At 34.8% G+C, this 14,387-nt stretch overlaps 1 protein-coding gene across 2 annotated transcripts in view; it reads left to right on the top strand.

Moving 5' to 3' along the window:
- The window catches only part of CCM2 (CCM2 scaffold protein), a 131,048-nt gene that overhangs the window by 84,489 nt on the left and 32,172 nt on the right, over positions 1 to 14,387 (top strand). For both annotated transcript variants that reach the window (XM_051984743.1, XM_051984752.1), the window contains exon 2: positions 10,061 to 10,234. In XM_051984743.1, the coding sequence (XP_051840703.1) occupies positions 10,061 to 10,234 (174 nt within the window). The remainder of the gene's footprint in view (positions 1 to 10,060; positions 10,235 to 14,387) is intronic.

Below are 14,387 nucleotides of genomic sequence, written 5' to 3'. Positions count from 1 at the left end.
CTGGAGTCAGCTTATACCAGTCAGAAAGAGCTGATGGTTAAATTTTCATTATGAGCATTTACCATTTGGGAAATTGAAATCAAATCAACATTACCTGTGTTATATTCAATTTTTATTTACTTTATTAGGCATTTCCTAATTACATTCTAATTTAGTGGACCAAATTTAACACTTATGGCCTAGGCTTAAGAAAGTGATCAAAGAAAATGTTAATAATACAGATTAAAATTTGGTGTTAAATGTTTACTAAGCACATCCTTGGTTTGACTGGCAGCTTTTTAGTATTGCTACCAATCTTTGTATTGTCAGTGTGATTATTGATTCCTTTAGTTAAAATTTCTCCATTTAACATCACTTCATTATAAGTACTCATTTTTGAGGCAGCTAGATGACACAGTGGATAGAGTGCTCCTTGGAGTTTGGAAAACCTGAGTTCAAATTCAGACTTAGGCACTTGACATTTATTAGATGTGTGAGCTTAGATGAGTCATTTAACCCCATTGCCTCATCAATATTAATAATAATAATAATAATGTTTTCTTGTGTTTGTTTGAAATCTTAATTATTGTTTATTGTTAGCACAGTATTATTACCTTATATTTATACACCTCAATAATTCATATACCTCAACTACTTTTCTATTAATAGGTGCTCATTTAGTTTCCTGATTTTTGCAACTACAAAAAGTGTTTTTATGGATATTTTGTTATATATGGATCTTCTATTTCACTAACTTTCTTAAGGGGTATAAGACTACCTTTCCTTTGTTTTCTGGGGGGGGGTCTCACATTTAAAGTACTAATAGTCAGTGAATGTACAATAACTAATTCTTAGGCATCTAGTGTAGAGGGCCTTGGAGTCACAAAGACAGGTATCAAGTATCACCTTGGACACTTACCATCTCTGTGACCCTGGACAAGTGATTAATTTCACAGATTTTAAGTTGCAGAGGAAGAACTGACCAGCATTGATAAAGCAAATTTATCTATCTTTACCAACAAAATCAGAGTTGTAGTCTCTATCCTGCTTGTGTCATTGTAGAAGCAGGAGAGCATTCACTACACAGGACTGCGAGCTATTTTGTATTTTTCTTTTCTTATGGGTTGGCTTAGCCATATAATTCATCATTGAATGGCCATCCTGTTGTTAAGAAGATTCTCTTTGTGCTTTGCTAGGCTTATCCTCAGAAAGCAGACATAGTTTGTTACCAAAACTGTGCTTTCTAGGCCTTTTTAATATGAAATCTGCCAGAACTTGCTCCGGGAAGGAAAAGGAAACAAGCATTTATTAAGCATGTATTATGTGCCAGACACTATTCTAACAACTTGTCTCATTTGAACCTTACAATAATCCTAGGACATAGGTGCTGTGATTATCCTCATTTAATGACTTGCTTAAGATCACACAGCTAGTGTCTGAGGCTAACCTTGAATTTTGGTTTTCTTAATTCTAGGCTCAGTGCTTTTTATATTGTGCCACCTAGCTACCACTCTACTGGCATTACCTTTAAAAATCCAGGATTACCTCCAAGTCAAGATGAGACATTAGAACTTTTGGAGAAAGTTTTTTCTATTGTTCACCTTCCCAAAGGACTTTGTACCCTCCAAATGGATCTCTAGAAACTATGCTGTTTCTCCCTGATCTCTGAGAAGGAAAGAGATAGTTTGAGAAATATAAATAATATAAAAGAAAATGAGGTCAATAAAAATCAAAATGTAAGCTCCTTGAAAGCAAGCATTGTCTCATTTTTGTGTTTGTGTCCCTACTACTTAGCATGGTCCCAGGTACATATCAAATGCTTAATTGTTGGTTTTTCATTCATTCATTCATTTTTCATATACCAAGAACAAATTTCATAGAACATTTAATCATCTCTTTTTGTACTGTTCCATAGTGAGCATTTGTAAAAAGATCACTATGAAAATAATTGCAGATGATGTACTTTTTTTCTTTATTTTTTTGTTAACATTTTAAATTATCTCCTTTCCCACCCTGCATTAGATAAGGTTACCATTTGATTCATATCTATAAATATATATAAAACCATATTATGCATACTTCTATTTATCAGTTCTTTCTCCGGAAGTGGGCAGCATTTTTGTTAATAGGTCCTTTATAGGATCTCCTTGTTCTGAGTATTTATAGTACTCAGAATAACTTGGTTGTTCACAATTATTCTTTGAACAATATTGCTCCTACTGAATACAATTTTCTCTTTTTTTCTGCTCATTTCCCTTTTAAATATTTCATATGATTTTGTATTTTTAATCAATCTGCTCATTATTTCTTATAGCACAGTAGTATTCTATCACCATCATATAACCCGACTTGTTTCTTATTCCCCAGATTATGGTTATCACCTCAATTTCTAGGTCATAATCACCACAAAGAGACCCACTACAAATATTTTAGAACCTATAGGTTCTTGTCCTTTTCTCCCGATCACCTTGAGAAACAAACCTAATAGTGATATGGCTGGGTCAAAGGATATACAGTTTTATAATTCTTTGGACATAATTCCAGAATGCTTTCTGAAATGGTTGAATCGGTTCATAATTCCACTAACAATGTATTAATGGCCCAATTTTCCCCATCCCCTTCAACATGTCATCTTCCCCCTTTTATCATTTTAACCAATCTCCTTAGTGTGAAGTAGTCCCTCAAAAATTGTTTTACAAATTTGCATTTCTCTAATCAGTAATGACAGTGCATTTTTCTATATGACTATAGTTTTTTTTTATTAAAAACTATCTGTTCATGTCCTTTGACCATTTATCAATTGCAGAATGACTCATTTTTATAAATTTGACTCACTTTTCTATATATTTAAGATATGAGACTTTTATTTGAGAAACTGTATAAAATTTTTTTCTGCAATTTTTTGCTTTCCTTCTAATTTTGGCTACATTAATTTCATTTTTATAAAGTCCTTTTAATTTAATGTAATAAAAATTACCCATTTTATGTCCCACAATTGTCTCTTGTTCATAAATTCTCCTATCTATAAATTTGATGACTAATACCTTCTATGCTCTTTTGACTTACTTGTGATTATCTCCCTTTATATCTGTCATATATCCATTTTGACTTTATACTGGTAAATGGTGTAAGATATTGTTCTATACCGTTTGAATAAATGTGGGATGTAAAATACCATCCACATCCAGAGAGAAAACTGTGAAAATTGAATGTGGGCCGAAGCATATTTTTTTTGTTGTTGTTGTTTGTTTAATTGTTTTTTCTTTCTTGTGGATCCTTCTGTTTTGGTCTGATTTTTCTTGTACAACATGACAAATATGGAAATATTTTTAAAAGGATTGTACATGTATAATCTACATCAGATTTGGGGAGGGATAAAAAAAATTGGAATACAAAATCTTACAAAAATGAATGTTAAAAACTATTTTCACATGTATTTAGAAAACTAAAAGGGAAAAAAAAGATATTAGTCCATAACTAATTTCTGCAAGACTGCTACTTTCCAGTTTTCCATTTTTCCATTTTTTTTTACCAAAATGAGTTCTTATCAGTGTCATTAGACTCTTAAAAATAAAAAATGGACAGTGACATAAAACTACTATCATTTCCTTTAAAAGTGTAAATAATATAAATCAGACAATATAGTGAGACCAAAAGAACCAACGTGCTTCTTCAGCCAGGGAATATGTAGTCTCTTTGTCTGTTAGAGCGATAGGGAAAGCAAGGGCAAACATTGAGTTAGAACAAATTTATTTGTGAAATTTATCCAAAGGGTGGTAGAAGATTATGAACAGTATTATTTCTTAAAATGGTTGACCAAAAAACAAGTTTCCAAAAAGCTTACACAGAGACTCAATTAAGCAAAGTCATCTAAAGGTCATTTAGCAGTGAAGCTAGAAGAACAACAGAGAAAAAGTAGAGAAGATCCCCAAATGGACACTTCCAAGATAGCCAAGGTTGTACTTTATGAGGAAGTAGTACAAACAGCCAGAAAGAAAAGCTGGAAAAAGCAGAGCTGCAGGACTAGATCTAAGGACACTGAAAGAAGGATGGTTTGTACTTAAAACAGTAACAGTGTTGAGGATTGTAAAGGAAACCAACCAAGTTCAGCAACCCTTTATGTACCTCTCCAGAGAAAACTGGCAAACCATTCTTTAATTACAACTCCCTTTTATCTTCTGGTTTCATGTATGTAAATATTTGTATTTTTCAGTTCCCTAATAGTGTGCTGAGTCATTGGTCATAGGACAAAGCTCTCACATTTAGAGACCAGTAATTGAATTAATGCTTATTGATGTCTAAAAATCATGTGATTCTTGGCACATTATCCCTTTTTCCACTCCACCCCATCTCCTACCACTATAACTGCTAATGTGTAAGGGGACTGCTTAGAACTTGGGGCCATTTTGTATTTTTCTGCATTTCATGGATTACCATGCTTAAAAATTTTGTTTTCTAATTGTAAGCCTACTAATGATGACACTCAGAATGTAACTGGGCCCTTATAAATATCTAGACTAGCCTTTCCATTTTGAGTTCCAGAAATTTGTGCTCTCCTAGAGCCTTTGAGAACTCAGTTATTTGGTCTTCCTGCTTTAAATCTCTTCTTCACTCTAAACCATTTTCTCCATTCAGTTCCCAAAATAAGTTCTTTAGAGTACAAGCCTGACCACATTCCTCCCCATTCCATAATCTTCAATTGTCCCTATTAACTCCAAAATCAACTATAAATTCTTCTTATATTTAAAGCCTTTTGCAGCCTGATTTTTTTATATCTTTCCAGTCTTTTTACACTCTTCTCCCTTCAATATAGTCTATGATCCAGCAGCTCTGGAGTTCTTATTATTCCTTGTATATAATGCTATCTCTTTCAACTCCATGCATTTTCACTGGGTGTCCCCCATGTCTGAAATGGCCATTCTCCTCTTACCTCATGATTTTTACTACATTCTGCAGGAGTTCTTTCTAGCTCCTCCCATTGTCGCCCATTCTCTGAGATGACTTTACATTTATGCTCTATATTTCTTATATGTACATAATTGCTTAAATGTCTCCATTATTTGAATATAAGGTCTTTGAGGACAGGCAGGACTATCTTTCTTTACATCCATAACACTCAGAGCACACATGTTCAGTTGTTTTTCAGTCATGGCTGACTCTTCATGATCCTATTTAGGGTTTTTTCAGCAAAGTACTGGAATGGTTTGCCCATTTTTTTCTCCAGCTCCTTTTATAGATGAGGGACTGAGGCAAATAGGGTTAAGTGACTTGTCCAGAGTCACATAGCTAATAGTATCTGAGGCCAAATCTGAACTCAGCAATATGAGTTTTCTTGACTCCAAGCCCAGCACTTTATCTATTTTGCTACCTAGCTATCCTTTGAAGAAAGTGAGCCGTTAAGAAATGCTATTTGTGTCTATAGTAATTGAACAACTAAGAAGTGTCTTATAGGGAACAAACTGTAATTTCCTTGGGAGCAGTAATTTGAATGAGTGAATAAGGATATCTTATATAAAGAATAACTCAAGTCAGTTTAATCTGTTTTTTTTTTTTATCAGTGACAGTCCTGATAGAGGAGAAATTACTTTATTAAGCTTTATTAAAAATGTTATGGCAATCTGAGGAACTGGGGAAGTATAGTTTAAGCATTACAACATTTAAATGATTATTTATAACTTATAGATGGGAGGCAACTCTTCACAATTATGTATTATAATATGCATAGTCTTGAAATGTTTTATAAATATTAGTCATGATTCTCATCATTTTGCAATTAAATATTTACTGCTTTATAATATAACTATATAAGTTGCTTTAGGGTAGCTTATTGAAGTAGAAGGAAACATAGCTTACTTTTCTTTGAATCTCTTTAGTTGCCGTAGGATTTCATCAGTGTCTGAACATTGAGGAAAAGAGCAGATTAATGCAAGCTTTGTCATATTTCACCCTTTAGCAAGTTGCTTTAATAAACTTTTTCAGAAATGCTTTATATTCAATATTGGGAGTACCTTACAAAGATTATAGCCCCTGTAGAAATTTGTCTTCATCATATAATTTCAATGACATCTTAGCCAAGCCCCAGCAGAGACCCATATGAAATATTGTTCAATTTTCTACTCATTTGGCATGTACATAACATTGTTTCTATGGAATTTCTTCTAAAACTGTTTTCTTAGAATTAACTCAAAGATCTACTAAAAATGCTGGAATTCTATGATCATGAAAAATTCTCTTCTTAAATGAAGAAATCACTTCATTGAGAGAAAAGAATGATACAGCAATTATTCAAGAAAATTTATGATGGGATTAAAGGGGTCACCCTCCCCTTTCCAATAGTCTAGTTGAGGGGAAGGAGAAGAGTACATTTGCTACCTAAAGACCAAATCACAGTAGTTTCCACATAAGAGTCTTTATTAAACCTTCTGGCTTCTCCTTATAGTTTAGTATCACCATGATTCTTACAGGTTATGGACATTGATAGGCTTTTACACAACTAGCCTATTTTTTAATGTTTTAACAACTAGCTCTTCAGAAACAAACCAAAAAAAATGCCCCACAACTCACTTTTAAGTGTAAATATACACCAATATTTTCTCCATGGCTTCCTTGAGTATCAGTAATCAACAAAATAATAATTAAGCCCTGACTTGTAATGTTTGACATGTCTGCATTAGGTTAGATCTGGTTGTCAGCACAGTCCTATAAGACATCTTACTACTAAATGCTAATTTTTTTTCAGGTCCCCTCCTAAATAAATTATCTCAAAATTCATATCTATGTCACAATATGATGCCATTGAAAGCTTGGCTTTAATAAAAGGCTCTGTCTTCCAAATACAAGATAAATCTCAAGTTTGAAAACAAAAATTCAAGGACCAAATTGTCATTCCACTCCTGTCAAATAGCCTTACACTGTATGGGTTATGGCCAAGCAGACACTGAACCATTCAAGGCCACTGTCTGTTTGGCATGTAAATAAAACCCTGTATTTAGCATTGAAAGCCCCTCCAGACTATCTTCCAGGCAGAATGATGACTTCCTTGCTATCCCCTTTGCACAAGCTTGTTCCTTATTCCTCCTGTGACTGTGGTGAGGAGACTAAGAAAGGCAAAAAGTCCCAGCTTATAATGGAGGAGACAGCATGAAAAGACCACCCATACCCTGCATATACCCACACCACACCACCATCCTTGGCATCCCTAACCCGTGTCAAAACTCATCTCCCTTACTACTTCCTCTACAAAACACACTGCATCTTTCTAAATTCCCCTCCCCCACCCAAGTTACTTTGTAAATATTTTATATTGACTTATATGTGTAATTGTTTCTTCACAATAAAATGTAAACTTATTAAGGACTGGAATTACTTTCATTTTTGTCTTCATGAACTTCACGCCTAGTATCATAGTTCAAGTGTAATAAGTGTTAATTGAGTCGAACTCTCTGGAAATGAATAGGTCTCAGGAACAACTTCCATCTCCAGTAGGGCAACCTGATCAAGACATTTAGTTGGTTACTATCAGCAACATAAAAGCAGTGGTTGCTTAATAAATACTGTGTTGATCTTCCAGTTGAATAACCATCTCTAATAATTTTTCACAAAACAAATTTTGAACCAACAAATTAATAAACATTTCTTAACTGCTAATATAACAGAAGAGTCCATATTGTACATTATAGAGATGATTCCATCTTTTCAGCAGGGGGGAACTTAGTGATTTTAGAGTAGGAAAAGTAGGAATGGATATTCATCTAGACATAAATAAAAGTTCTGCCTCCTGAATGAAGAATTCAAAGAGTTATGGGGATATACATTAGTAGGAGCCACTTGTGGAATGCTAGCCAAGATGCTTCAGCAAAATTATTGGAAGTGATTATTCAATTGGTCAACCAATAAAGTATTTCCTAAGTATCTGAATGCCAAACAACAGGAATACAAAGACAAAAACCAAACTGCCCCTGTCCTCCAATTTAAATTCTACAGTAAGAGGAAAATAGTATGTATATAAACAATCAAAATGCATTTACTAAGCACTTAGAGTGTGCTGGAGATATAGTATCTGCTCTCAGGGACCTTCCCATTCGAATGGGAAAAATGATATAGCTAGCTAGCTAGAAGCTATATAGAGTAGATAGGAAGTAATCTGAGAAAGGAAGATACAGACAGCTGGGGAGGGCCAGACAAGAACCCTTGTAGAATGAGCTGATACTTGAAGGAAGCCAGGAAAGAGACCTGGGTGAGGAGGGAGAGCATCCAGGCATGAGGAGCAGCCAGTTCTAGGGCACAGAGTCTGAAGGCAGAGTTGTATTCATGGACCAACAAGTCAGCCAGGTCAACTGGATCACACAGAATTTATTGGAGAGTAAGTGTGAAAAAGCCTGGAAAAGTCAGAAGGAGCCAGTGCCAAAAAGAGGACTTTCTAACTTTCTCTTGGAGAGATTAGTTACATGTTAATGAGAGAGAGAGACAGAGAGATGGAGAGGGAGATGGAGATACATTAGGAGCTGGGGCCTAAGGAAGAGAATCTAGTCCTGAGTATGAGAAAAAACAGAGGTTACTACAGTGTACATAAAGAAGAAGAGCATTCCATGCATTGTGAACAGCTAGTGAAGAAAATGGAAAACAGAAATAGTGTATGATGAACATCAGGAAAGCTATTAGAGATACGACATAGATTGCATAAAGGAGAGAAACATGTCAAAATACTGGAATGAGTCAGATTGTGATAAACTTTAATTGCCAAAAGAGAAGTTTATTTACTCAATCTTACAAATATTAAGGTGCCAGTGGAGTTTATTATACAGTACAAAGGGTGACATGTACATGAGACCCATGTTTCAGGAAAATCACTATAGTTGTTTGGAAATTGGATTAGAGAATTAAGGAAAGACCAACTTAAAAAACAACAACAACACAAAGTGATTATGTAAATTAAAACCAAAAGGGCATATTTGAGAGACAGGGAAGATTAAAACAAGGTGAGGCAATTGATTTGGATATTTGGAGGTGAATGAGGAATTGAGGACTGATTACACCAAAGTTGAGGAGATGGGTGTCAGGGAAAAATAATGGTACTTTCTGTAATAATAAGGAGGTTCACAAGATAGTTTTGGGATAAGAGATAATGAGTTGTGTTTTCAATTTATTAAGTTTGAAATACTCAGTTTAAAGTCAGTTAGTGATGTGGGATTAGAACTCAGGAGAGAGTTTTAGGTTAGAAATAATAGAGATATAGCTATATGTAGATAGCCACATCTATGTATCTCACTTATGTGTATAGTACGTGTAATATGCATAGAGATGTAAATTGAACTGGAGTTGTTGAGATCTTTGGGAGAGAACATAGAGAAGAGAAAAAAGTGCTTTCTGAAATGCTTTCCTTGCCAGATTAATTCACATTTCTTGTGGTTTTCTAATGGTAAAAGGCTCTATTTGATCAGCTTTTTTTCCTTTATAGTGCCATTGAGAATGAAATACTTAGCCCTGTTCTGCAATGTTGTGTTTTGTTTTTTTTTTAATTCCCTTAGGCAACATTCACAGTTACATTTAGAGAGCTAAATGCTCATTTAGATAATGAATATGGAGTGAGAATGAAGTCTTGTCCTTGGTACATTCTGTTAATTTTCAAATAGTTGCAGTAGTTGGGCTATGTAAACTCTGCTTTCTCAGTATCTCCTAAATAAAATAGATGAGAAATAGAGTATATACTTTTGATCCCTCAGGGGAAAAAATAAAGCAAAACTTTTTTTCCTGCCTTCTTCGCAGCTATATTTCTTATACTTTGAAAACTGATTAATAAAAGCATGACCAGACAACTAAATAATAAGAACTATTTATTAACCCAAAGGCAGCACCAACAGCCTTGCATTTAATCTTAGCATTCTGTATGCTGAGGACCAAAAGTCAGTGTTATGTTGATTATAGACTCAATATTTTTTCCCAATAGCCTGGTGATTGCCTGTTCACAGTTAACTAGGGAATCCCCTAGTGTCAGTTTGAATTACTTATTCATTAATCTTATCTATGATAAAATAATTTTTAAATGTCAGAAAGCCAAACATTGCCCTCTTTTTTCCAACAGCCTGGAATTGTGTCGCCCTTTAAGCGAGTTTTTCTAAAAGGAGAAAAAGGTCGGGATAAAAAAGCCCATGAGAAGGTTACAGAAAGACGCCCTCTTCATACTGTGGTGCTATCTCTGCCTGATAGAGTTGAACCAGATATACTGTTGAATGACTATATTGAAAAGGAAGTGAAGGTAAGTAGTGATGGTAGAAACAGGAAAAAATGTTCATTTAATTTTTCACCCAGTCTATTTATGTGTGCAAGTGGACTTGTAAGATAAAAAACACTTTTTAACCTCAGTTGACCCTAGAATTTCATTGTCATCTAACTGCAAAATCACGCCCCATCAAAAAATTTGCTAATTATATAACTGTGATTATTCTTTCTCCCACTCCAAGTCAAAGGCTAAGTATATTATATTTTATCTCTCCCCCAGAGTTCTTTGGTAACTTCAAGTGGGGTTTGGTGGTGTCTGATGTCTGCCTTTGGCTCATCACCAATAATGCTCCCTCAATTTTGTGAGGGACCCTGATTCTCTTTAATTACTTAATAATCAAATTACTTTTTACAAAGGAATATTTACTTCCAAATTATAGAAATCCTAAGGGGCATAGTCCTCCTAACGTATCAGCCTCTGGTGAACAGAAAGGAATTCGTTTAACAGCTGAATTTAATTCTTATTTGGCATAGTCTCATTAAGTTCCAAGACGAGAACCCCACAACTTCTAGTATAGGGGTCCTCCGCTAAGGTCACCAAGGCTTGAACTCCCAGATCCTGGTACTCCTGACTGACCCCCAAACTGAAAAAGACAATTAAAACAAACCAAAACTAGAAATCTTTTTCACAGGGTCTAAAAGATGGGATATGGAGAGAAGATAGCCTTGCCCCTATATGCATATCAGAGCATAGTCAACTAATTAAAAGAATATTACTACTGAGAAATTTATACTTAAAAGGAAATTTTTATTAACAAGAGCTATTGCACTTAGAAAAGAAGCTTCATCTGTTCCCTTTGCCTTGTCTTACTTAATCTACAGATTTTTTTTAATAATCCATGTTCATATTTTTAGGATCGATATTATTTAATTGGTCATTTGTCCAATAAATATTTGTTAATCACCAACTAACCACAGCCATGTTTAGCTTGGCTTGCATTATAGACTTCTGAATTGATCATTTCTGTTGAATTTTATCACTGGTAGAGGTAATAGCTAGTAAATCACATTGTGGATATAAATTTAGAATACTCATTAATAGATTTTTAACTTCATTCTGTTTATGTTTTGCTTTTACTTCATCTTCAGTTGTCTATTAGACATTTCAAACTCGATGATCTAGAAAAGTCTTAAATTCATAAAATCTAGAACTTAACTCATCAACCTTTCCTCTCTAAACTCTTTTCTCTTCCAAACATTCCTATTTCTGTCTAGATGCTTTACTACCATCTTTCTATGCTGTCAGGATTGTAATTTTGATATTAACATCAACTCCTCATTCTCCCTCACCCCACATATGCAGTCAACTAGTTGCCAAACCCTATTATTTTTACCTATATAGCATCTTGATCAAGCCTTTTTTTCCACTTTCACAGCTACTCTTGTCTTCTTTGGCTTCCCAGAGCTTGAGAAAAAACTGAGGGATGGAGGGATTGGAGGTCATGGTGAGGATGCAATACAGGATTTGGAGTGAGAAGGCATAGGGAGAGGTAGAAAGATATTAGATTATAATAGATAAAGGGATTTCAGAGTTCATGAACATGATGAAAAAATTATTATATTTTAAAAAGAAAGAATAATAGAAGTTACACCATAAATCTGATGAGAATTTAGGAAAAACTCTTGCTGTTTTATTCCAATGTCCTATTAAAAAGCCACTTTCTGTGAGCATTATTTCCCCTAGGAAGATTCACCAATGTGCTCTTTGGGTTTCCCATTGCCACCGGTGCCATTCTGGATATTTCATACTCAGATTCAAGAGGCTTTCCCAGAGCTTCTTGATGGTTCTTGAACTCAGAGTTAATCATTAGCCTTTAATAGAAGTATAATGTTAACCTCTCAATTAGTATATTGTATAACACACAGACATTCTGTGATATGTGGACTTTGCCATTCCATCTAACAACAAAGAAGCCTAGTGGATCTCATATGATGGATCCTTAGGAAGTCCTACATATATTTAGCATCAAGAAGATAATGCCCAATCTTTAATTCTCTAGGGAGCCAGAGGAAACTGAAATCGAGAAATAGACAGGTTGGCAGAGGTAGTTTTAAGGTGAATGAATAGTCTCAGCTCTGAAATTCATTGCAGTTCATCCTGAGATTATAGATTGGTCCAAAGAAATCTAACAATCTGAGCAATGCAGTCAGCCATTCTTCAGACTAGCCTTCATTCTGTACTTAAGACCAGCCTTCCATTCCAGAGGCTCAGGTCCCCAGATGAATGAGAAATACTATGGAGTAATTTCCAGGGAACCAGGAATCATAGGAAATAGAAAAAGACGCGGAAATGAGTAAGTTATTAAGTATTTACTGTGTGCCAAGTGTTGTACTAAATGCTGGGGTTATGAAAAAAAAATTTTTTTTTAAATATAGCCTGCATCATTTGAAAGGAGGAAGCAGTATATAAGTAGGTACATGTATGATATAAACTGAGTAAATGGAAGGAAATCTGAAAAAGGAAGGCACTATCCCCTGAGAGGGACTAGGAAAAACCCACCACAGAGGGGAGAGATTTGAACTTAGTCTTGAAGGAAACCCTCACTTTCTTCTTTATGATCATCATGTCCCTCAAGACTTAGTACCATACTCAAAGATTGTATGTAAAGTTTAGCAAATAACAGTAATAATGGATAATTTTTCTACTGAAAGAGTGTGGAAGAAGTCAGAGACCTGACCAAACTAATGAGAAGGTTGGGTGGATGGGCTGTCTTTCTTGGGGGATGCACACAACATATGACAACCTGCCAAAGCAAATCAGATCTATCCCAGCCATTGCCCATTTCTGCTGATTCTCTTGGAATGAATAACATATCATAAAGGCAGGAAAAAACCTTAAATGTATCTCCACTGAATTTGAAATCCTGAGTTAGGAAATGAAAGGACTTGGGGCAAAATAGAGGATGGCAGAGATAGGTAATAGGTTCACCTTCCAATTGAAAGTTATCAAAGGGCATACATGAGCGCTGAACACCTGGTTACTTAGCATCAAAGAGCAGGATTTAGTTTAGTGGAATATCATTTGAATATCAAAAGGATGGTCTTCTAGCGAAGGGTAAAGTTCATAATAATGATGACAATTTCTTTTTGTAGAGAACTTTATTGTTTCAAAGTCCCTTATTTCATGCAGGCCTCACAGTGTATCTGTAAGATGGGTAGGACCCTTATAGAGGAAACCCAAGTCAAGAGCTAAATGGGTAATCCAGCATCAAATAACTAGATAGTGATAGAGGTCAGAGTTGACACCTGGTTTTGGAACTCTTCCATCCAGTGCATTTCCTTTTCTGCTGTACTTTTTCCCTAGTGCATCTTCTGAAAACTGGAAAGAATCTGTTTGGCAGTTATGACTATAGAGTAATAATGAATTGTAGAGAATTATATTACTAAAGAAATAACAATTGATACACATCTGATAACCACTGGTACATATAGATGAAAAAATACTTTTCATACAACTGTGACATGCACAAGGAGTACCAGTGTGCCAAGTTATTCCTCAGTAGATAAAGTCTAGCGCAGGTACTTAAGATGGACAGTGAGTTGAATCTAGAACTGAATAGGAGGAGAGCAGACTGAATCGTATTTGGAAAACTGTGGTGTGCTTTTAATAATCCCAAGCTACTTTCTGGCACAAAGACCCCATTTTTTTGTTATTGTTATTTTCTTTAAACACAAATGTCTTCCCATTGATGTGTGTTCATAAATCCTACAACATTACACAGAATTTCTGAAAAATCTGAAATGTAAGTAATCTTTAGCAACGGCAAATGCTAGTCATTAGCAGAGTACAAATTATTTCCAGTGACTACATATGTGCAAGAAGTAACAGAAAGACAATAGTTGAGGAAATATATGTTTGAGACAATTGTGTCAAGAGCTTGAGATAACATACGACTGATTTTTTAAAATTGCTATCTATAAAATGTTTAATAGATAGATAAATAAATAAACAAACAACTAACTAACTAGCCTAAAGGAAGATCTCCATCCTATTGAGATGCTCTTTGGAAGAATACCAACAAGCCAGGAGGCATGGATGAGTTGTGATATGCTTCTTTGGAGGGAACAGCAACACTGACAAGTTCATATTGAAGTAAAGAATTTTATGATGTGTAGTCTTGTTCATGGGT

The sequence above is a fragment of the Antechinus flavipes genome, chromosome 1, assembly GCF_016432865.1.
Source record: "Antechinus flavipes isolate AdamAnt ecotype Samford, QLD, Australia chromosome 1, AdamAnt_v2, whole genome shotgun sequence".
In the NCBI taxonomy this organism is placed as follows: Eukaryota; Metazoa; Chordata; class Mammalia; order Dasyuromorphia; family Dasyuridae; genus Antechinus; species Antechinus flavipes.
This window is presented reverse-complemented; position numbering and strand designations above follow the sequence as displayed.